Source organism: Grampus griseus, assembly GCF_964374135.1.
Source record: "Grampus griseus genome assembly, chromosome: 8".
Taxonomy (NCBI): Eukaryota; Metazoa; Chordata; class Mammalia; order Artiodactyla; family Delphinidae; genus Grampus; species Grampus griseus.
The window spans coordinates 8,221,753-8,245,589 of NC_139002.1; the positions used below are offsets into that span (position 1 = coordinate 8,221,753).

The 23,837-nt window shown below is 45.1% G+C and overlaps 2 protein-coding genes across 5 annotated transcripts in view; both read right to left on the minus strand.

The window, feature by feature from the left end:
• Positions 1–1,942, minus strand: part of DCPS (decapping enzyme, scavenger) — a 33,518-nt gene extending 31,576 nt beyond the window's left edge. For both annotated transcript variants that reach the window (XM_082660187.1, XM_082660186.1), the window contains exons 1-2: positions 1,733–1,942; positions 173–347 (exon numbers count right to left, since the gene is read on the minus strand). In XM_082660187.1, coding sequence (XP_082516313.1) covers positions 173–347; positions 1,733–1,933 — 376 coding nt within the window. In that variant the 5' untranslated portion in view covers positions 1,934–1,942. The remainder of the gene's footprint in view (positions 1–172; positions 348–1,732) is intronic.
• Positions 1,943–9,342: 7,400 nt separating this feature from the next.
• On the minus strand, positions 9,343–23,615 carry TIRAP (TIR domain containing adaptor protein). 3 transcript variants are annotated; one of them, XR_014297057.1, is made up of 6 exons: positions 23,531–23,615; positions 13,988–14,111; positions 13,621–13,779; positions 11,541–12,140; positions 10,255–10,452; positions 9,343–10,222 (listed from the first exon to the last, which is right to left on the minus strand). XR_014297057.1 is itself a non-coding variant. In XM_082659377.1 (5 exons), exons 3-5 carry the CDS (start codon positions 13,685–13,687, stop codon positions 10,433–10,435), a joined length of 687 nt encoding a protein of 228 aa, XP_082515503.1. In that variant the 5' UTR covers positions 13,688–13,779; positions 13,988–14,111; positions 23,531–23,615; the 3' UTR covers positions 9,343–10,432. The 3 variants fall into 3 exon arrangements, 2 of the variants coding, with proteins under 2 accessions (XP_082515503.1, XP_082515502.1); XM_082659377.1 differs by having other exon boundaries at positions 9,343–10,452; XM_082659376.1 differs by lacking the exons at positions 9,343–10,222; positions 10,255–10,452 and having other exon boundaries at positions 11,338–12,140.
• Between the last annotated feature and the right edge of the window lie 222 nt (positions 23,616–23,837).

Below are 23,837 nucleotides of genomic sequence, written 5' to 3' on the forward strand. Positions count from 1 at the left end.
ACCCCACCTCCCCAGATCTGACAGCCAAAAATGTCTTCAGAGATTGCTCCTTCCTCCATAGGGAACCACTGCACTAGAATATGCAAATCAGTTGTGGAGTGGTCACCACACCCCCTAATTCCCCACCATCCCACTCTCCCCACAGGCAGCCACCTCCACCCCACGTGCTCACCACTCAGTTGCCTTGGAGGGAACAGGTGATAGGTGCTGTAGATATCATTGGAGAACTGCAGCTGGAGCTCAGGGCTGCCCTTCAGGAGCTGGGCAACGTGGTCCACCTGAAATGGTGTCTTCTCCAGGATCACAATGGCATCCTCTCCGTCCCCATCCCCAGAAGCCTCATTAACCTGTGGGTGAGACACCATCAGTGGGCCCAGGGGCAGAACCACAGGTGAGGCCTGGAGAGCAAAGGTAAAAGGTGTAAAAGCTCCCAGGGCCTCTGCAATCCCAACACCTGGGATCTCCTTCCCTGCAGTCTTCCCTCTGGGGAAGTCTAGCCGATGGCGCCCATGTTTCTTCTCCCAGAGAAGGCATCTCATCAACCCAAATCCTTGTGGCAGCTCTCACATCCTCCTTCTAAACGATGCAAAGCTTCTCAGCTGTCTTCTAGTTTAGGCTCACAAGGCCTCTGTCAAATTCTCCCCATACAGATGAAGAAACTGAGGTCCAGAGAAGACTGCTTGCCCAAAGTCACACGAATAGTCAATGCTGAAACAGAAACTAGAATCTGGGTATCCCAACAGGCTTCTAGGTCGAAGGTTCTCATGGCTAAAATCTTCAGCAGGTGCTGCAGACGGAAGACAGGTAGGGGCGAGAGAACCAGACAGAACCTTGTAAAAAACAAGTTGCAGGGACTTCCCTGTCAGTCCAGTGGTTAAGACTCCACGCTTCCAATGCAGGGGGCGTGGGTTCAATTCCTGGTCTGGGAACTAGGATCCAGCACCGCCAAAAAAAAAGAGAGAGACACAGAGAGGCATGGAAGCCTCGGCCAGGTCCCCCTGATGCTCTCAAAAGTGAGAGCTCCTGCCAGGAGTTCTGGAGAACCCTTGGCCAGCGTCCTCACTAGTTCTTGAGGTGGTCTCCAGTCTCTCCTCAGCCCCTGCTGGAAAGCTGAGCACATGGCATTAGAGGCAGCGGTGTCTGCCTACCTGAAGATACTCTGCTCTCCTGAAGACCAAGGATGGTAACTTTCATCACTACGTCCCCCGCACCCAGCTCAGTGCTGGACAGTCAGAGCGTGATATGTGGAACTGAATCACCAATTTAATAAACTGTCTCCTCGGCTGGGGCTGGAGTTCTTTATAGCAAGGATCAGACTTCCCAGTCTCTATGTCCCTACCTGGGGCCTGGATGAGCAAGACCGTCCGGCAACACTTGCTGGGTTCCTAGCAACTTACAGGTTTAATGAATGACTGATGACTGCTTAGGGACTTCAACATGTGATTATGAATCGGCAATACACTCTACAAATGTTAGTTTTTTTTAGTAAAAGAGGAATTAGGAAAATCAGCCCTACGCGTGTTAATTCCCTTAATTTCACAGGTAGTCTTGCCTCCTCCACGAACTAACCCCCCTGCATTTTAGTGCACTCTGCCTTCCCCGCTCCCCACCGAGGAATGTGCTTGGTATTTTCCGAAGAATCTAAAAAAAGAAAGAAAAAAAAAATCCGCCTCCGAGGCGACGATTGGGTCGCTCCTTCCCGCATTCCCTCCCCAGGGCTGCCTAATGGTACCTTCCCGTGTAGGAAAATGATTTTGTCCCGCGCAGACTCCCTCAGCACTTTTTTCACTCTAAAGCCGGAGAAAGGTAAGCGGACAGGGGCAGAGGTACCATTCCCAACGCCCGCTTCTTTCCCCTCTGTGCTGAGCGCCTCCGCCTCTTCGGCATCCACTTCGCGCTTTCTCTTGTTGGGCTGCGGCGCTGTGTCCGCCATGCTGCCCGGCGGGAGGTGTGCGCCTGCGCGAACCCGGCCGCGGCCCCGCCCCTCCCGGCCGCCTCCTCCCACCTCAGCCAAGGGGCGGTGACTACAACTCCCGACGTGCTCCGCGCCGGAGGTCGCATCCCTTCCGGCCTTAGGGAGCCTCGGAGCGCTGATCACTGGGATCCACCCGGAACGAGCGTTTCAATTCAAGTTACCTCCCCTTGGTCCCCTGGTGCTAGCCGGCCCGAGTGGAGGCCGGTGCTGAGGGCAGCGAGAAGGCAACAAGTCCTTAAAGAGGCGGGCTAGAGAGGCTGCAGGGGAGAGGGCTGCCCCAGCCTCCCAGGGGCAGGAGCCAAAAGACGCCGTTTGGACTCAATGCGTTGACACTTTGGTTGAATGCACATTTTAATCAGAATTACACCCACATTGATTAGAGTGGAAGGGATGTTTCAGAAATCTGAGCCAATCTATTTCTTGGTCAATTTGTTTTTAGAGCAAGCCCTTAAATCATTTCCAGTTTTCACCCGTTTTCATTTTACAGAAATGTTCATCCTATTCAGTTCTCAGTACTTTTGGCTGAAAAGAAAGGTAAGTGAACAGGGACTGAAATACATTTCTAAAACCTCCAGCCTGGAGGCTCCTGCCCCTCTGTATCCACATTACTGAACCGAGCTTGTGTGTGCTCCCCCCAGCCCGCCAGTCTACCCACCCTGGGTTGTGGCGAAGGAAAGTAGCAAGGCTCTCAAGGTAGGGCCAAGCAAGGAGAGTGGGCAGCTCATGCTCAGAAAACTTGAACTCCCTGATGACTTTCAGAGATGCGATTTTAAAGACAAGATGAGGGAGAGGGTCATGGGGTGCCTGATAGCTCCTGGACTTCTTCTGATTGGTTGGTGGTGATGTAACTAGGTGGTATTTCTGGAGTCAACATCAACCTTCTAGTTCCAGAGAGGCTGGGAGTCTACGCAGATATGGTCAGCACGCAGTTTGCAGTTAACTTCTTCCACCTGGTGGGGGCTTCAGTCTCTGCAAAATAACTCAGGGATATGGCTCAGGATATTATCTCTAGCCCTGGAGGAGGAACTAAGGGTCCTTGACTTTGTTTTATGGCTAAACTATTATTATTTTTGTCTTGTTTGACTGTTTTCCTTTGTCTCTGCATTTCCTCACTTCTCTGATTCAACTTGCTCTTTGGAACTCTGGGAAGGCCTAGGAGGCTGAAGGTTTTCTACAGACTTGAGATGGGGGTAGTGCTGGGGTCTGCTCCCAGGAAGGCCTCACAGTGTCCTGCTCCGTTTCACCCACTTTGACCATGTGTCCACCGTGCTACCAGGGTTGTGATTTGCAGCATGAATATGATTCATCCATCGGAGTTTCTTTTCTTTTTTTGGCCATGTAAAATTTTTACTGATAATTTCTCTGCAACCTCCCAGTGCTCGAGCACACCCTTCCAGGGACCAATGGCACATCAGCATCATCTCCTGAGCAGTGAGCTCACCCCTGCTGAAACCTGCCAACTGGAAAAAAAACGCACAATGTAAAATTTAAAAGTTATATTTTATTCGGGGACCTTACTGAGGACTACAGCCCGGGAGACGGACTGTCAGGATAGCTCTGAGGAGCTGTTCCAAAGAGGTAAGGGAGGAGCCAGGATATATAGGAGATTTTGCTGAAAAAAAAAAAATGTAGTTGAACATCAAAAGGTTACTATTAGGGGACTTCCCTGGGGGTACAGTGGGTAAGACTCCACACTCCCAATGCAGGGGGCCCCGGTCCTATCCCTGGTCGGGGAACTAGATCCCGCATGCGTGCCACAACTGAGGATCCCCCATGCCGTGATGAAGGTCCCACGTGCCACAACTAAGACCTGGAGCAGCAAAAATAAATACATAAATAAATACTATAATTAATTAATTAATTTAAAAAAGATTACTGCTAATCACAAAAAAGAGACATCTCAAGTTAATGATTTTAGTGCTTCTCTGTGTATGGGAAAATGCAAGAGTCTGGGCTCCTTGGAATTATTCCTTAGATATGCATCTTAACTATCTAGGGCCGGTATCCTCTTTTTCTCCATCCTGAATTCCCCTCAGGTGCACCATGGGGTGGCTGTGTGGCTGATGGCTTGATGGTGGCAGTATTTGTTGTTTACTGAAATGGCAGGCGACATTTTTTTTGTCAGCAAACCATTGGTATTTTCTACTCGCCACCCTTACTTTTTAAATTTTTTTTAATTTGGTGGGAGGGAGCATATTGGGTTTTCAAAGCCCTGTTGGGTGAGCTTGCACTAGTCCAGTTAAACTTATAGCACTTTCTCTAGCTCCTCTTCCCCGTCCCCCCATAAGCATGAGTGACCAGCTGGGCTATTAGCAAGACTGGTTGAAATATGGTGGCTTTGGTGGAAACTTCAGGAGAGTGAAGTCTCTGCTTTCCAGAAAAATAATTGTCACTCAAAGTGAAATTTTTCTTTGAAACAAGTTTTTTAAAAAAGAAAAGAAACAGCTCTCAGCCTTAGTGCCATCTCCTGAGAAACCTCCGTGCCATGAGAGCGAAGTGGAGGAAGAAGCAAAGGTGCAGGCTCAAGCACAAAAGAAGAAAGATGAGGCAGAGGTCCCAGTAAAATCGTACACCCATGGAGGCCACAGGAGCAGAAACAAGGGAAGCCAGAGGCCAGGGATGCTGGTAGAAATTGTTGGGCTGCATACCTACTGTCTAGAACTTGTCTCAGTGGATCTGGAACATGTATGCCCATTCTGATTGCCTTGACAACCTTTGAGAGACCCACCTTGCTCACATCAAAACGACCCCTTTTGGTCCTTTGCCCTGGACCTGTGTCATTCTGTACTAGTTCTGTTCTCAGTTGCGGCTGAATGTAATGTGTACAGTAAATCATCTCTTTTGCTGTCTTAGCTGAAGAAAAAAAAAAGAAAAGAAAAGAAGCATACACTTGGCCCTTGAACAACACGAGTTAGAACTGCAGGGTCTCCATATACTCAGATTTTTTTTTAATAGTAAATACTGCATTACTACATGAATCCACAGATACGCGTCCAGAGGGTCAACTGTAGAGTTGTAGCTGGTTTTCTACTGCACAGAGTGTTGGCGCCCTTAAGCCCCACATTGTTGGAGGACCAACTGTATAATGCTAATTAGAATATGCATAAGGTCAGAATTCTACTCATAAGAGGGCCTGGCTCAAGGAAAAGATGAGCTCATAGGGAGCCTCAGCCCCCAGAGGACCTGCTGCAATACCAGACAGCAGAGTGTAAGGGACCTTTACAGCAGTAAATCTTCACTTGGCTTCAGAGGCATTTGTCTGCTGATAATTTTTTAGTTCAGCTTGTTTGGAAACATTAGAAGGCTCTGCACTGTCCTATCCAATAGCCATTAGCCACATGTAACTTTATATTTAAATTAATTAGAATTAAATGAAATTTAAAATTCAGTTCCTCAGTCATACAACCACGTTTCAAGTGCTTGATAGCCACGTATGGCTCGCATGGCTCGTATCACATTGGACAGCACAGATGTGGAACATTTCCATCACCACAGAAAGTTCGACTGGACATTGCTGTATTAGAAGGTTGTTACTGGGAAGCCCTCGTCTATAAGCATCAATCCTTCCATTTTCTTGCGGAATCTCAAAACTTCTCCCTTTTATTTTACTTATTTATTTAGTTTAGTTTAAAGAAGGACTAGACACTTCCACTTCAGGTAGTATGACAGACTAGATATTCTAAAAACAATCAGCTAAAAACTCCTAAACATTCTGGATGCAAAATTTAAAACATCCCTTTGGTTACATTCCTGTGCTCCCAAGAAAATAAAATCTATAGAATAGTAAGTGGGTATTGAAGCTGAAGTTCTAAGGGTGATGGCTTGTTCCTAGAAGTCTAGAGCCTCGGGCTTTAAAATGTGACGTTTAAGGCGCAGATCTGGGCTCATGCAAGCGAGGAGTTGGAAGAGAAAACTTCCCAGCGAGCCAAGATCTCTAAAGGGCCCCCACCTCAATGAAAGGGCCAACTACTTAAAAAGTAAAAGAAAAGCTGCCCTACTAAAGGAGACAAGATGTTTAGGAAACTTACCTGCCTCAACATCTGGCTCCGGAGGGGAGAAGAAAAAAAAAAAGACAAAAAACCCTGAAAATTTGTAATCACGGGCCAATCTCCATGCAGGTTTAGAATTCAGATTCATACTGCCTACATGATCCGGGAATTCAAACTGAAAAATCTATTTCAGCCAGTTTTGTATTCTTCACTGTTTACGCCAAATCGACTCCAGAAGAAATGAAAAATCTAAATAGATCTATAACTCTTTAAGATACAGAAATTGGAGTTTTAAATCCGCCCCACTCTCCCCCTTGCAAAACACGCTAGGTCCAACTGCATTTGCAGATTAGTCTACTAAACATTCAAGGAGCAATTAATTCCAAGCTTTAACTCATCAATGAATAGAAAAAAGGGACCACTCCCCAATTATTTTAGAAAGCTGATATAACCTTGGTAACAGAGCCAGAAAAGGATAATACAAGAAAGGATAATTATGGGCCAATCTTACATACGGATATACATGTAAAATCATGAAGAAAATGTTAGCAATCTGAATCCTGCAATTTAAACAAAGGTAATAATACATCACGATCAAGATAAGTTTACCCCGGGAATATAAGACCAGCTTAACATTAGAAAATCTAATGTTATTCACTCAATTACCATTTAAAAGGGGGAAAAAAACATCATTTCAGTAGATGCAGAAATTTTAGAATATATTTCAAACCCATTCAACATAAGTAAAACTCATAATCAACTAGAAACAACAGGAAACTTACAGCTTGTTAAAAAATATGTACCAAACCCAAAACGTACAACAGATACCACGTATAATGGTGAAATGTCTGACGCATTCCCTTTGAAATCATAATTTAGACAAAGTTGTCACTTTCAATATCTTACTGGTGGTCCTAGGCAGCAGAGAAAGATAAGTTTTTGTTTTGTCTTGCAAATTATATGATTGTCTTTATAGAAACCCAACAAAGTCTATAGTCTTATAGAATAAATAATTCAGTAGTTTGCTTATATTAAATCAATATGGGGGACTTCCCTGGTGGTCCAGTGGTTAAGACTCCACGCTCCAATGCAACGGGCCCGGGGTTCAATCCCTGGTTGGGGAACTAGATCCCACATGCATGCCGCAACTAAGAGTTCGCATGCCGCAACTAAAAAAAAAAGATCCCGCATGCCGCAACTAACACCCGGTGCACGTAATGAGAAGCCCACGCACCGCAACGAAGAGCAGCCCTCACTCAGCGCAACTAGCGAAAGCCCGCGCGCAGCAACAAAGACCCAACACAGCCAAAAACAAATAAATAAATTTATTAAAAAAAAAAAGACCCAGTGCAGCCAAAATGAAGGAATGAATGAATGAATAAAAATATTTTTTTAAAAAAACCTTTTACAGTAGCAACAGAAAATATGACATACTAAGGAATAAATCTCATAAAAAATGTGACTGACCAATATGGAAAAGATTTATAAAGTTTTTATTGAAATACATTTAAAGACATGAATAAATGGAGACATGCCATTTTTATTAGGAGAAAGATTCAATATAATTAAAAAATCTATCCTTTCCAAATTAATCTCTCAACTCAATGTAAGTCCAATAAAAATATTAACTGGCCTTTTCCTGGAATCTGACAAACTGAATAAACAATTTACATGAAAGAGTAAAGGAACAGGAAGGGTGGAAGTGATTTTCATGATTAAGAGGAATGGGAAGAGCTGACTATTAAGTTATCCAGGTTTACTAACAACAACAGTACATAAGCCACGGTGCCACTGACACAGGGATACATCAACAAAGGGAGGAGGCTGGAGAACCCAGGAGCAGACCCTCACGTATGACAACGTATAACAGCAGTGACATCACAATCAGTGGGGAAAGGATGGACTAGTCAGTAAATAATGGCTATTCAAATGAAAAAAAAAAAGTATCTCTAACTTCTAAACCAAGAGCTACAAAAACAAACCCAAACAAAACATCCAGGTGGATTAAAGACCTAAATGTGAAATACTTCCAGAAGAAACTACAGGAGTAGGGAAGATTTCCTAAAGAAGACACAAAAAGCACAGACTACAAAGTAATAGATAAAAGTTTTCACATTAAAAAATAAAGCTTCTGTTCTTTAAAAGATACTGTTATATGGTGGTCATTTTTTTTTAAACTTCTAATAATTTAGAGAGACATACTTAAATATTTAGAATAAAATAATACCTGCGATTTGCTTCAAAATGATCTTCGGTTGACTAATGGGTAAGGTTATTATTAATAAAAGCTTATCTCTGAGTTGGTAATTGTTGAAGGTGGGTGATAGGTATATGGGGGTTCATCAAACTTCCTTCTTCCTTTTAGTGTATGATATATATATTTTTTAATAAAAAAAGGCAAAAGGAAAAAAAGAATATTATGACAATGGGATACCAGTGTTCATCCACCAGCTTATTAAACACTTAAAAAACTGATAAGTCTAGGGAATTTCTTGGCAGTCCAGTGGTTAGGACTCGGTGCTCTCACTGCCGGGGCCCGGGTTGAATCCCTGGTCAGGGAACTAAGATTGCACAAGCCGTGCAGCGTGGCAAAAAAATAAAATTTAAAAAATCTGATAATTCTAAATGTTAGCAAGAACATGCAAAAGTGGCAACTCTTATGCACAAATGGCAGGAACATAAATTGCACAACCAATCTGGAAGAAAATTTGGTATCTTCTACCAGAACTGAAGGTGCGCACGCTTCACTACCCAGCTGTTCTCCATCTAGGTTAAATCCTAGAAAATCTTGCTCTTGGAAACATACACAAGAATAAAAATGCTCACAGGCTCATTGTTTTCAACAGCAAAAAAACTGGAAACAACCAAATGTCCACTTGTAAAAACATGTGCGACTGAATAGTGGTATATTTACATAACGGAATGAAAGTGAATTTACTGCAGCTCCATGAATCAATATGGACACATCTTACAAACATGGCAAAAAAAAAAAAAAAAAAAAGAGGAATTTGCAGAATATAACACCATTTATGTAAAGTGTAAAACCATGTAAAAGTTAATATATTGTCAGGGATGCATACATATGTAATAAATTTCTAGAGAAAAGCTAAGAATGATAAATTCAAAATTCAGAATAGTGGTTACTTCTGGTGGGAGTAGGGAAGAGCATGTAAGGGCACAAAGGGAGCAACATGGGGATTGTGAGGTTTGGCTTCTAAGCTGGGTGTTGAGTACGTGAGTGTACACTGCATTATTCTTTAGTCCTTTTGTATGTAATAAGATAATTTGTAATTAAAAATAAAATTTTTTCACAATATATACAAATAAAGAATCATGTACAGTTAAAACTAATATGTTATATGTCAATTATATCTCAATTTAATATATATATATATATATATATATACATTTTTTTCAGTAAAAGGAGGAGATGTGGTGGGGGAAGGGGGAGAAGAGACACAAAAGTACACATCAGGGGAATCATAAATTCATTTCAGTTCAACAACCAAGTTTTACTAAGAACGGATGAATGAAACTCTGCCTGTCCTACAAGGTAGACCATCGATCTGCCAGAAGAAATACACTGATTCCTCTGAGTGCAGAGGTGAAGGAACTACTGTAAAAGCAGGAGTTCTAGCCAGATGCCTGATGAGGCCCCCATATGTCAGAACATTGGTGGGTGGGCTTTTGATCCCAGCTAAAGGGTCTGAGCTTTCCTCCTCTTCACCCCACCTGCTCCCTCCCCTCTTCTGTCCCCTCTTCAGACTCATTCTAGGTGTGAGTCTTTAATGACAGGCGTGCAGTGAAAACAAATACAGGACAGTATTTGTCCTGTAGACGTGCTGAGGGCATCTTCCATGCAGCTTTCGGAAGTGAACGACTCACTGGGAGACGCCGGCAAGAGTGTGAGTGTGAAAGACGCTATACCTGTTGTTCTCTCCTGACACCTGTTCAGGGCTTCCGCAGGCAACTGGGAAAACCCCCCAGCTGAGGCGCGCAGTCCAGGCTTCCAGCTCCTTACTCAGGTGAGCCACCTCTTCAGGAGGAAGGCACCTAGACACCAGTGCCCGATTCCAGGGGAAGAAGACATGGGCACGATGTGCCAGGCTTCACGTCCAGTCACGCAGGAGGCAGCGCGTGGGTGATGTCTTGGTATCACGCTTCCTTCCACCTCCACTTTCTGGCTTCCCCAGGCCTTCTTGGGGGAGTCCCCAGCTCCCTCACAGCCTTCCTGGGGGAGTCCCCAGCTTCCCCAGGCCTTCCTGGGGGAGTCCCCAGCTTCCCCAGGACCTTCCTGGGAGCCCATGGTTATGGAGGCCACAGACAATCTGATCCCAGGGTCACATACAAAGTGCTGCAAACTTACTCCTCACAACTTGGCACATGTATGGAACCCAGGGTCCTAGGCCCTCTCACTCCATTTCCAGCTTTGCTCCAACTGTCTGCATCCGTGTTGATGTGAGAAGTGTCAGCTGAGGGTCTGCAGATCTGAAAGGGACGAAAGAGAATCACATGGCTCGTCACCCTCCTCAAATCCCAGCATCTCTGTTTCCCCCACATGTCCCTGTCTTCGCTACCTTTTAATCTATTTTACTTCTAAACCCACTGTAATACAACGCCCCTCCCTGGATACGCTTATGGTAGGCAATTCTTTCCTATTATTTTGTACCTGTTTGCGTTACTAAACCAGGGTCCCTCCTGGCATTTTCCCAGCTCTTGGTGGCCATCTCCAACCTGACCTCAGTGAAAGAAACCTAATACTATTAATACTAATAATGATAATAGTGACTTATATTTATTGAGGACTTGATAACGCGCTAGGCCCGGCCTGTCACAAGTACTTTACATGTGCCAGGCCACGTTCTGAATTTACTTAGTGTACATACTTATTTAGGTATATAGTTTCATTCTCATTTAACCAGTGAGAAAACCCAGGCACAGAGCAGTTAAGTAGCTTGTCCAAGTGACACAGTTATTTTCCCAGAGCCTGCATTCTGAACTACAGGCAGACCTCAGAAATACTGCAGGTTCAGTTCGAAACCACCACGATAAAGCAAATATTGCAATAAAATGAGTCACACAAATTTTTTGGCTTCCCAGTGCATATAAAAGTTGTGTATACACTTTTTTGTAGTCTATTAAGTGTGTAATAGCATTATGTTTTTAAAAACAATGTACGTGCCTTCACAGAGAACTATATTCAATATCCTATGATAAACCATAATGGAAAAGAATATAAAAAAAGAATGTGTATATATATATCTATATCTGAATCACTTTGCTGTGCAACAGAAATTGACACAACCTTGTAAATCAACTACAATTCAATAAAAAATTGATAAAAAATACAATGTACATGGCTTAATTTAAAAATGTTATTACTAAAAAAAATGCTAATCATCATCTGACAACGCAGGGTTGCCACAAACCTATTTGTAAAAAAAAAAAAGCGCAGCATCTGCTAAGTGCTCTGAACTGAAGCCTGTAGTAGGCCACACTGGGTGTTTCCTAAAAGCCCAAGTAGAGCAGGCGCTATGGCTGAAGCCCCTTCCCCTTCTCCCTTCCCCGTAACTTACACCGCGTGACAGCCTCCTTGACTTGGCGAAAGCCACCGTCGGGACCCCAGCCGTTCACGAAGTACATGAATCGGAGCTCGGCGGGGTAGGCGGCTCTGCTGAGGCCTGACATCAGGGGGATGGTGCGGCCCTCCGCCCCGGGGGCCTCGCTCAGCGCCTGCAGCATCTGGTACTTGCACCACGGGTCCCGGAGGAAGCCCGGTGTGATGAGCAGCACGCGACAGTGGCTGTTGCTCAGCGCCTGGCACAGCTCGGACACTATGGCGCCGCCGGGGTCTGCGTCGCGAAGCTGCAAAAAGCAGCGCAGGCCGGCGGCGCTGCCCTCCAGGTAGGAGACCAGCTCCTGGGCGGCCGCCAGGTCCTCCTCGCTGTGGCACACGCACACATCATAGTCCTTGCTCCAGCGGCCGCTGCTGCTGCTACTGCTGCCGTGGGCGCCCAAGTGTGTCGGTGTCGGTGGCGGGGTGGGAGACGCCTCTGAGCTGGGGCCCAGGGGTGGGGGCCTGTCCGAGGAGCTCGGCTGTGAACCGTCACTGCGGGTGTTTTCTGGGGAGACGGGCGTCTTTGTGGGCTTTCTCGACAGGGCCTGCCTGAACCAGTCTGCGGGGAAGAAGCACTGCTGAGGCCTGGAGCTTTCAGCAGGGGTCTCCTGGCGACCCCCCCCAGAGAGGAGCCACCGCGGGGAGGAGGTCAGCCCATCTCCCCTGTCCACCTTCTTCTCACAACTGCTGCTCTGCTACTGTGTACATCCCTCAGGACTTGCCCCAAAGTCTCCCTTATCTTTAAAGGTTTCGGGAACACATAAAAACTCTGGCAGCTTTATAAGTCGGCAGGGATGTAATGCCGGCCTGTCTTACCATACTGCATATTCTGAAGGTGCCAAGAGAATAGATCTTAAAAGTTCTCATCCCAAGAAGAAAATAAATCTGTAACTACGTATGGTGATGGATGTTAACTAGACTTGTTGTAATGATTACTTCACAATGTATACGCGTGTTGCATCATTATGCTGTACACCTGAAAAGGATAGAATGTTGTATGTCAATTATACCTCAATAATTTTTTGTAAAGCTTTTGGTATAACAACAATATGAGGGGAAAAAAAGGAAGAAAGGAAAGGAGGGAGGGAGGGAGGGAGGAAGGAAGGAAGAAAGAAAAGAACTCTGGCTGTTTCACAAGCCTGATTGGGAAAGATGGCTTTGCTCCACGCCCTTCGATTGCTGGTACCCCCCTAGCCTATCCTAACCAGAACTTCCCACAAGCTGACTAGTCGACAATCCGTGAGTCAGGAAGTAGAGCTACGTTAAGCTGGTAAAGATCAATTAGGCCCCAAACCCACTTTCAGCATTGAGGGGAGGTGGATTTAGATTAAGGGGCTACCCACTATGGGAGGGAGAGAGCCAGGGATTGTCATCTGTTTGGCCCTGAGAAATCCTAGCTTGTTGCTAAATGGGTAAAATGGAAATGTGCAAGAGGACCACTCACTGCCCAGGGTACCTGAAGACCTTAGAGCTGAGTGAGCCGGGGCCACACTTTGGAGTGGGGCACACAGATTTGATTGTGGACCTGCTACTTGCTTTCTATACGACCATAAGCAAGTCAGTCTATGTCTCCACTTCCTCTTCTGTAAAATGGGTTCATTTTAGTTGTTGCTGAAGATCAGCGGAGATAATGCAGTGTCTGGCATACTGTGAGTACTCCAAATGGTTTCAGCTCAGCTTCCCCATTTTGACCGGGACAGAGAGTGTGGTGTCCTGGAGGTTGGTTTGTTTTTTTCTCTCTCCTTGGCTCCTACCTCTGAATGGTTCAGGGCGATTTAGTTAAAAAGAGACACCCTGTTAAGCACTCAGCACAGTGGTTTCCAGGCTGGGAAGACTAGCTGAGCACACTTGGGAAAGCTGTGAGCCAAAAGGACTGAAGGCTCCCTGATGCACGCCCCCTCACTCCCCACAGAGCCTGTGGGCACTGAAGTCAAAGCAGGACCCCCCCACGCCCACCCCGTCAGCCTCCCTGCGTCTCTCCAGGGCCTGTGTTTGGGGGCCAGGCAGCCTCCTGGAATTAGGAGTCTGTGTCCACTCACCAGCCATTTTGCCCAGAGGCTTCTTGGACCTGGAACGAGGAGCTGGCACGGAGGTTGATGATGCCATAGTGGTGGGCTCCAAACTAACCCCATGAGATCAGGCATTGGTAAAGTGGGAGAAGGGAGGGGACCCAGTCTTGACCTCATCCAACATCCATCCTACAAGAGACAGAGAGAAAGGATCACAAAAGCTGTACTTAACCTTACTCCCAGTCCCAGTGGGTGGGCTCTGGCATTTCTTTCTCCCTTGGTGCCTGACAGAGGCTCAGTCTCTAAATCGGTCCCTCATCCCTTAGGGAATTAGGGACAGACACCACTGGGATCAGGTTGCTAGCTGAACCCCGATCTGTGCAGCCGTCAGACTTACAGAGTATGAGCTCAGCATGACCAGCAGAGTGACTGTTCTCTGCGCCACCTGGCCAGGGTTGCATTCGGGATCTGGGGAAGGGCGGCTGGCAGGCAGCTCGTTGTAAGAACTTCCTGTGTAAATGCTGAAATCAGAGAAGAAGGTCTGTTACTATTTGGACAAATAATTATGTATCAAGGTAGACAGATGTTGAGCAGTAGAGAGAGAGCACGTGTAAGAAACCTTGGGGGAGTTTTCCTCCAGGTCTGCCTTCCCCTGAATAACTCCCTCCCTCCATCCACCCACCCAATCTCCCTCCACTCCCTCCCTCCCTTCCTCTCTCCCTCCCTCCCTCAGCTGTACATAGTGGTAAAGGCTGCAGACTCTGCAGGCAGAGGTCCTAGATCTCATCTCTTATGAACTGTGGCCTCTGGTAAACTACTTTACTCTTGCTAAACTTTAGCTTTTTTTAATTTATTTTATTTATTTATTTTTGGCTGCATTGGGTGCTTGTTGCTTGCTGCACGCAGGCTTTCTCTAGTTGTGGTGAGCGGGGGCTACTCTTTGTTGCAGTGCACGGGCTTCTCTTCGCGGTGGCTTCTCTTGTTGCCGAGCACGGGCTCTAGGGCGCGTGGGCTTCAGTAGTTGTAGCACGCGGGCTCAGTAGTTGTGGCTCGTGGGCTCTAGAGCGCAGGCTCAGTAGTTGTGGCACAGGGGCTTAGTTGCTCCGCGGCATGTGGGATCTTCCCAGACCAGGGCTCGAACTCGTGTCCCCTGCATTGGCAGGCGGATTCTTAACCACTGCGCCCCAGGGAAACCCTAAACTTTAGCTTTTCCATCTGTGAAATGGAAATAATACTACAGCCTGCTCAGCATTACTGTGAAGATTACATGAGATGATTTACGTAAAATGCATGGCTTAGAAAATAGTGTGGGTTAGTATGTATTTAAAATAATCTAGATATTGGAGGGATCTATTCAATGTTATTCCAAATTCTGGAAGGTTTTTGGTTTGGTTTTCTTTTTTTGGTGGGGGTGGGGAGAGAAGGGATTGTCAAACGGCATCTAAATTTATATGGAAATGCAAAGGACCATTAGACGGGCAAAACACCATGGCCATGTTCTCTTCCCACCACAATGACCTGATGTCCCTGATGGTGGAGGCTCTTTCTGCCTAGGTCTGGGAGGACATTGTGTGGAGCAGAGCCCACCCTGGTCCAAGATGGAGCCACTGTGTTCTAGTGGCTTCTGAAGATGAAGGGCTGGTGGAGAACTTGGTTCTAGAGCAAGGACTGCTTTCTCACTATTTGATGGATCTACAGAGGTCAAAACAGCCCCCTCCCACATCCGGGAACTCACAGAGAAAACGGCTTGTCTGAATAGACGCGCTGAGATAAGAGTTTTCAAAATTTAAAGAATGTCCTTCAATGTTGAACAAAAATGCTTCATTCTGCTAAATGCTGAACACCCTTATGCCAAGCTGATGAAGAGAAGACAAGAGATACTGATGATTCATGAAAATATATCAAAGTTCAAAAAAAAGGAGAACTTCAACTGCAGCAGTAGTGGGTGCAGGGGTGTGGGAGCAGAAGCAGGAGTGAGACGGACTCGGGACCAGAAGCACATTTGAAAGAGCAAAGCAGAGAGCTGCGAAGCGAGCCAAAAAGACGTGAAAAGGGGAACATTAACAGGGACATGCGTTTCTTTTCCTAATATTCTTTGGATTTCAGCCCCTAAGTGGTGAGATTGAGGCAGTGCCTGGTTAACCACTGTTAGGTTTTGAAATCCTTTTCCTGGTCAGGAGTCGCTGTTTCTTGACATCTTCATTTCAACCATTCAAGATGTCCTTCCCCTCCCCACCCCGCCCCCAGCAGTAGACACAATGTTACTTGCTTTTTATATTATTTAAATCTTTTTTTCAATTGTGTTTTAATTTGAAAATTCATCATTTTCAAATTCATCATTTAAAAAAAATCTTTTTTTCAATTGTGTTTTAATTTGAAAATTCATCATTTTCAAATTCATCGTTTTAATTTGAAAATTCATCATTTTCAAATTCATCATTTTCAAATTCATCATTTGGCCTTGATACACTTAAAAACTGGAGAATCATTTGATATTTTTAACGACAGCCTAAAGGTTCAAAATTAACATAACACTTTACTTAACAGATGTAGACAGATCTAAGTTTCAGTTTCTCATTTTATCAAATGACGTGCCCTTTTGGCGATACATGCTGATTTGGGGTAGCTGCCATTTTTCATTGCTTGTTTAAGAAGAAATCCAATTGCCCAACAGCCACTGGAAGTGGATTGGTATAAGCCCTAGTGACTGATGTTATGGAAAAGTTCAAAAACAGGAAATAGCATCTTTGACAAAGGATAATTGAGTAAGAATGCAGACCAGTTCCATTAACTGTATACACGGTCTACTTCCTAGAGTCTAAACCATACTGCATTTTCCTTGTTACTTTTTCAGTTCTGTACAGCTGAGGCTGTGGAGCGATCACATTCAAATACGATTAATCTTTACAAGATTTAATAACAGTCTATATTGAGATATGGTCGAGATATGGGAGACATAGTTGTCAGGCAGGTGAGAAGATAATGAACCCAAATCTCCAACTGGAAGCTCTCATCCCTCACTCTGTCTATTCTCTGATCTGTTATGTAGTCACTTTTCCCTGTGCTTTGAAGACATTCATCCAGTAGAATGATATAGACCTAAATACCTACTTTGTAGATAATTACAAAGACTTGATAGAAGATTAGTAAAGAGCTTCTTCAAAAGAAAAAGAGGGCTTCCCTGGTGGCGCAGTGGTTAAGAGTCCGCCTGCCGATGCAGGGGACATGGGTTCGTGCCCCAGTCTGGGAAGATCCCACATGCCACAGAGCGGCTGGGCCCGTGAGCCATGGCTGCTGAGCCTGCGCATCCGGAGCCTGTGCTCCGCAACGGGAGAGGCTACAACAGTGAGGGGCCCATGTACTGAAAAAAAAAAAAAATAGAAAAAGCAGTAGCCTGTTACCATCAGTGTTTTTAGAATGCTTTTTCAATATTACATGAAGGAACTTAATATGTGAGGTAAATACTGTAAAGTTTCACTGTATAAAATCCAAAGTGTATTAAGTATTATTCAATATCTAACTGGTCTCCAATATCTATTATATAGGGAATGTTCTGAAACCTATGAAGGCGTATGATTATGTATCTTATATAATTCGTATCCCATTTCTGTTAAGCTGGAATCACTGTCCGTGGTGACAGCACAGCGGTCCCCAAAGACACACACATCCTAATCCTCAGAACCAGTGAAAATAAGCTACCTTACTTGGCAGAAGCTGACTTTGCAGATGTGATTAAGGGTCTGGAGATGGGAAGATTAGCCTGGATTATCCAGGTGGGCCAGATGTAATCCCAAAGGTCTTAGAAAAGGAAGACAGGAGGGTCAGAGTGAGAGAAGAGATGTGACAACAGAAGCAGAGGTGGGTGTAGAGTGGGGCTGTGAGCAAGGAAGGTGGCAGCCTCTAGAAGGCGGAAGAGGCAAGGACCTGGATTCCTCCCTAGAGCCTCCAGAAGGAATGCAGCCCCGCTGATCCACTTCAGACTGTGACTGCCACAACTATAAGATAATCAATGTGTGTGGTATGAATCCACTACGCTTGTGGTGCTTTATTACAGAAGCAATAGGAAACTACTACACCATGTTTGATTGTATGTGAGGCTAATGAATGGGGAAAGCATTGAATCTGAGTGCTAAAAACTGGTCTGCTTGGGACTTCCCTGGCGGTCCAGCAGTTGAGGCTCTGCGCTTCCACTGCAGGGCGGGGCGCAGATTCGATCCCAGGTTGGGGAACTAAGATCCCTGCATGTCATGTGGTGCGGCCAGAAAGTAAACAAAAACCGGGTCTGCTTAAAGAGTTAAATTGTTTGAGGGAGTTTTTCACTTCTTTGATGGATAAATTAGTATCTACTCTTCATGTGATTTTTGACTTTAAGAACACCGGTTTCAAAGGCTCCAACACTGGCTTCTCAAACATTTGCTGAAACGCTTGTCAGGGAGGATGCGTTAGAACTTGCAGGACAATGTCTGTAAAAGTGCTGCAATTAATTGTTAATAGTTAGAGAGGCACAATACAGTGTTTCTGAGGAGTTACGGACTGTGGTGGACAGACCCTAAGGTAGTCCCGTGTTCATACCTGTGAGTGTTGGGCAGGACCCATGACTTCTTACCAATAGAATATGGCAAAGGTTGTAGTATGTCACTCACATGATTGTGTTATTCTGTAGGGTGTGTGTTTGCATATGTATATAAATGTATATACACATCATATATATAGTAACAATTGTGTGTGTGTATATGTGTATATACATACAATACAATACATACATATGGTATGTATATTTGCTATATAAGATGTGTATAGGGTTTCCCTGGTGGCACAGTGGTTGGGAGTCCGCCTGCCAATGCGGGGGACGCGGGTTCATGCCCCGGTCCGGGAGGATCCCACATGCTGCGGAGCGGCTGGGCCCGTGAGCCATGGCCGCTGAGCCTGCGCGTCCGGAGCCTGCGCTCTGCAACGGGAGAGGCCACAACAGTGAGAGGCCCATGTAACGCAAAAAAAAAAAAAAAAAAAGATGTGTATATATAAACATAACATATAAATGAATATTATGTACATATGTACGTATGTGCATGGGTGTAGGTGTGGGTGTAAAAATTCATCTTAGCAGACTGGAGAGAGACTCCCTTGCTGACTTGGAAGAATTTCCCATGTCATGAGAGGGCAAAGTGTCAAGGAACTTCAGGCAGCCTCAAGAAGCCAAGAGTGGTGTCCAGCTGATGGCCAGCAAGAAAGCAGACCTCAGTCCTACAACTTCAAGGAGGTGAATTCTGCCAACAAACAACAACCTGAGGGGGCTTAGTAGAGGGTCTTTTCCCATTTGCATCTGTGATGGCACTGCAGCCCTAGCTAACACCTGGACTGCGGCCGGGTGAGACTCCAGCGGAAGACTTAGCCAAGCCTTTCATGGGCCCTTGACCCACAGAAACTATGAGATAACAAATAGGTGTTGGTTTAAGTTGCTAAATTTGTAGTATTTGTCATGCAGCACAGAGAATGAATACAGGGACCAAACAAAATGATGGGTTAGAATGCCAGTTCCCGGGCCCCATCCCAAATCTACTAAATCAAATCTCTGGGTGTAAGGCTTGGGAATGTGATTTTTAAACAAGTACCCCAGGAATTCCCTGGCGGTCCAGTGGTTAGGACTCAGCTGTCTCACTGCCGGGGCCCTGGGTTTGATCCCTGGTTGGGGAACTAAGATCCTACAAGCCGTGCAGTGTGTCACAAAAAACAAAAACAAAAAACCCCCCAAAAAGCACAAAAGCCACAAAACAAAAAACAAGTACCCCAGGATTCTGACGTAACTAAGGATTGATCTAGTGGGCTGCAGCCGTGGCTCCTAAACTAAGCTGTATATCATTATCACCTAGAGGGCTTTTAAAAATATAGCTGCCCCCGTAAATTCTTATTCAATAGTTCAGAAGTAGGGCCCCCAAATCTGTATTTTTTAAGAGCTCTCCAGGTAACTCTGACACAAGGAACCACTCGTCTCGATTTATATAAGCAGTGGAATAATTGAAAATTGCCTGGCAAATCTTGGGATTTGATTTTGTGAAATAAATTTCAAACTGCTAATTTTGCTATAAAGTCAGATTTAAGATGGGACTCTAGCAGGCAGAAAACTGAAGTCTTATAACCTGTATTAAAGTAAACCATTGTGCTGAAGTTTTGCTAAATATCTAACAAAGTACATATGCTTTCAGCACTACATTTTGTAAATTCTGAAGACGTTTAAACATGTCAAAAATTTCAAATATATGTGTGAGTGTGTGTGTGTATATATAAGCACCCACTACTTTATTTTTATTTAATATTTTGGCCGCGAGGCTTGCAGGATCTCAGTCCCGGGACCAGGGATCACACCCCGGTCACGGCAGTGACAGCGCTGAATCTTAACCACTAGGCCACTAGGGAACTCCCTCAATTTAATTATATATCAAAAGTATTGTTACTTTGGTTGTTAAAATCTAAAACCTTAGCTGTATTTTAGTCACATAGGAATATATCTTACTGACCAAACACGGAATGTGAAGCATTTTAATTAGTGTTGCTGTATTTTGCAAAATGTAGCAAATTGGTCTTTGGAAAACAGTTCCTTAGTTTTAGAAAACTGCCTTAGTTTTGAAACTATGCCACATGCGTACTAAAGGTCATTTTAAACTGAAATGGTGTGAACTTATTTTGTATTTACTTTGCTGTAGGTCTCAAGTAAATACGCAGGCATTGAATGTAATATAGATTGTGCCAGCAGTGAATTTAATGACGGATACAGTTTACAAATTATGCCTTTATACATTAGTTCCCTTTTGAGCTTACAAAATGACTGCTCTTTATATATTTTTGAAAAAGGCTTTGGGGGGGGCAGTTAGATTAAAAAAAAAACTAAGATTTTTAAAGAGGAACTTTAAGAGGACTTCCACTACCAGAATAATAAAAACTTACCATAAAGCAACAGTAGGTTTAAGATCCTAGTGGGATATTCGCATGGAGACACATGCCAAGCCATATGTTTAGAATGAGTCTGGAGTTGGAAGAAGGCGGCAGGGCCAGAATTATAGATGCGGTAGTCATCAGCCTGTTTGTGACAATTCAAATCGTCTGGGGAAAGCGTAGCATGGAAAGAGACAAAGCATTAAGGAATACCTACAGTTAAAAGACGGAGAGGAGCAAGTTTTACAAGCAGACACATCAGGAGGACGCAATGTTATGATAGGCAAGGAAAGAGAGTTTTGAAAATGAGATGGTGTTTACGATGGTGTTGGTGAAAAATGTCAAATGGCCAGTGAGGATTAAGAAGAAGCATTTGAATTAGAAAATTAGGAGATGACCAACTGCCTACATAAAACCCCACTTTCACTTAGAACAGAAACTAGATTATGAGGAACAAATGATATGCCTGCCAGAAAATGAAGACAGTAATTATACACTTTTAAAGTTTTGCCTGTGAAGTGAAGGGAAGATGTAACATCATAGTATAAACAGAAAACAAGATTTACTGGTTTTTTTCTTTTTCAGGAGATTTGAGTATGTTTATAGCACTTTTAACTAAATAGGCTGACTACAAAATAGGTTGACTATCACACGTAATTACTTATTGAAATACCGTCCCAAGTTAAAGTGCAATGATTACGTCACATGCTTAAAAATTTAACAGAAGACTGGCATTATTTTCCAAAGAATCATGTCAGAGAACATGAATTGTAGGAACTGATTCATGAATAGTTGTCTTATTAGAGCAAATGAATCAGCAATGTTTAGCTTTAAGAGTCTGTTCCCTAACTTTTTATAATATCTTCATCTTTCATTAGCAAATACTTCATTAATACCTACTTCTGTTCGTATTTAACCATAACCAGACAGAAAGTCTTAGTAATGTCTGGGGACCAAAGAAAGATGAAAATTTGCAATCTGTATCTTCCTAACAGAGAATAATTTCAAATAACTTAAAAGCATGTTGTTCAGAAGTATTTACCAGAAGGAAATAATAGTAACTCTAGGCTATACAAGTCTATTTTCTTATTGGAATACCTGCGTTATTACTGCTATTTGTGCTATTTTAAAGCCAGACATTTTATTATTTTCACTGGGCCTTTCTTCTTTGTTAAAATCTACCTTCAACTTGGTTTCTTAGTAAGGACAGTGAAAGGCAATCTCCTGAGAGAGAGAAGATATTTTAAAAATACATATCCAATATGTCTCATATCCAGAATATTTAAGAACTCTTACAAACTGGTAAGAAAAAGAGAGACAACCTATTGGAAAAATGGGCACAAGAATTGAACAGACACTTCACAAAAGGATATCCAAAGGCCCAACAGATGTATGAAAACATGCACAGTTCATGAGTCGCCAGAGGAATGCAAATTAAAACCTCAGCGCAACCCCACCTCCCACTCACTCAGCAGAATGGCTACAATGAAAAAGACAGACAATATCAAGTATCGGTAAGCATGTGGAGAAACAGAACTCATATACTGCCTGTGGGAGTGCAAATTGGTAGGAGGACTTTGAAAAACTGTCTGGCGCTATATTCCGCTTCTAGGAATGTACCCAACAGCAGTGCTAACATATGCTCACCAAAACACAAACATAAGAACGCCTCAGCAGCACTATTTACAATAACCCCAAACTGGAAACAACCGTATCCATCAATCCTAGTATCCGGTAGAATGTAGAAATAGTGGTCTATCCATACAGTGAAAAATTACACATCAACGAGAATACATGAACGAGTGCTAAATGCAACGGGGTTCAATCTATATATTGAGTATAAAACACCATACACAAAAGTACATAAGTAGGATCCCAAGTGTCCAAAATTCAAAACCAAATAAAACTATTTTATGATGTTAGAAACCAGGATAGCAGTTACCCATGTGTGAAAGTAGTGACTGGAAGTGGGCATAAGAGGGCATCCGAGGAGTTCCCTGGTGGCCTAGGGGTTAGGATTCCAGGCTTTCACTACTGGGTGCCAGGGTTCAATCCCTGGTCAGGGCCTGAGATCCCACGAGCTGTTTGGTGCGGTCAAAAAAACTCTGGAGTGCGAGTAATGTTTTGTTTATTCTGGGTGCGGGCTGCACAGGAATGTCACAGGAATGTGACACTGGGAAAGCTGTACACTTAAGATCTGTGCACTTTTCTGTGTGTGGGTTGTATTTCAATTTTTAAAAAAGGTTTTAAAAATAACTAGATGTGCCTTCCTCTGACAATGGGTCATTCCTGAGCCTCCGTGGCCCCTGGGTTAGATGCATCAGCTTGGGGAGTGTGTACTCTATCCTCCCCTCTCTTAGCTGCACTTGTCAGGGTGTGTGTGGTTCCTAGTGTCCCCAGGTAGAGGACGAGGGCTGACTCTGTCCTGTTCAGTGCTGTCACACGATGCCCAGCCCATCGTAGAGGTTCGTGAAATGACTGTGGAAGGGATGGCTCCGTAGGCCTGTAACCCTAAGTAAAGCCCTGTTCTTGCTGAAACACTGTCACAAAGGCCATCAGAAGAGCAGAGGGAGAGGCTGCGACAGAGCAGAGAAGGACGCGAGAGCCTGGAAGAAAAAGAATCTACAGTTCAAGACCGAAGCCACCTGAACCAGGCAGGCTCCTCAAGCTCAAGGAGGGCTCCCTGCACGAACTTCTTGGCGACAGAGGTGACAGCTCTCTCTGGGGGCCTTTTCACCCGTTTCCGCGTTGTGGGTGCTACGAGCGGCCAGGTGAAGGGGCGCAGAGGGGACGGCGGTGAACCGGCCGGAGGTGCCGCAGGGAGGGGGCAAATCCGGGACCGATGACCGGGGACCGGGGACCGGGCCGCTAACGGGGCCGAACGCAGGGGTCCACTGCCCGCGGGAGTCCTGCCGGCCCAGCCGCCTGCCCGCCCCGCCCGCTCGCCTGCTCGCCCCTTCCGCGGGGCCCCGCCGCTCCCGCTCCCGCCCTCGCCTCCCCGAGCGCTCACCTGCGCCGGGGTGCGCGGGGCGCTACCTCGGTGCGGCCGGTGCGGGGCACGGGCTCCGAAGCCCGGCGGGCCGCTCGCCCACGGGAAGTGCAGCCGGCCGCCCGCTGTCCCGGAAGCGCCGAGACTCCCGGCCCCCGGCTCCTCCTCCGACCGCCGCTCCCACGCCCCAAGCCCGACCCGAGGGGGCGGCGGCCGGGCCCTCCGCGCCCGCTTCCCCGGGCTCGCAGGGAGGTTCGTGGGCATCTGCGCAGCTAAGGACCGGGCGGAAGCTTGGAGATAAGTCTTTCCTCCCGAGTTCCCCAAAACC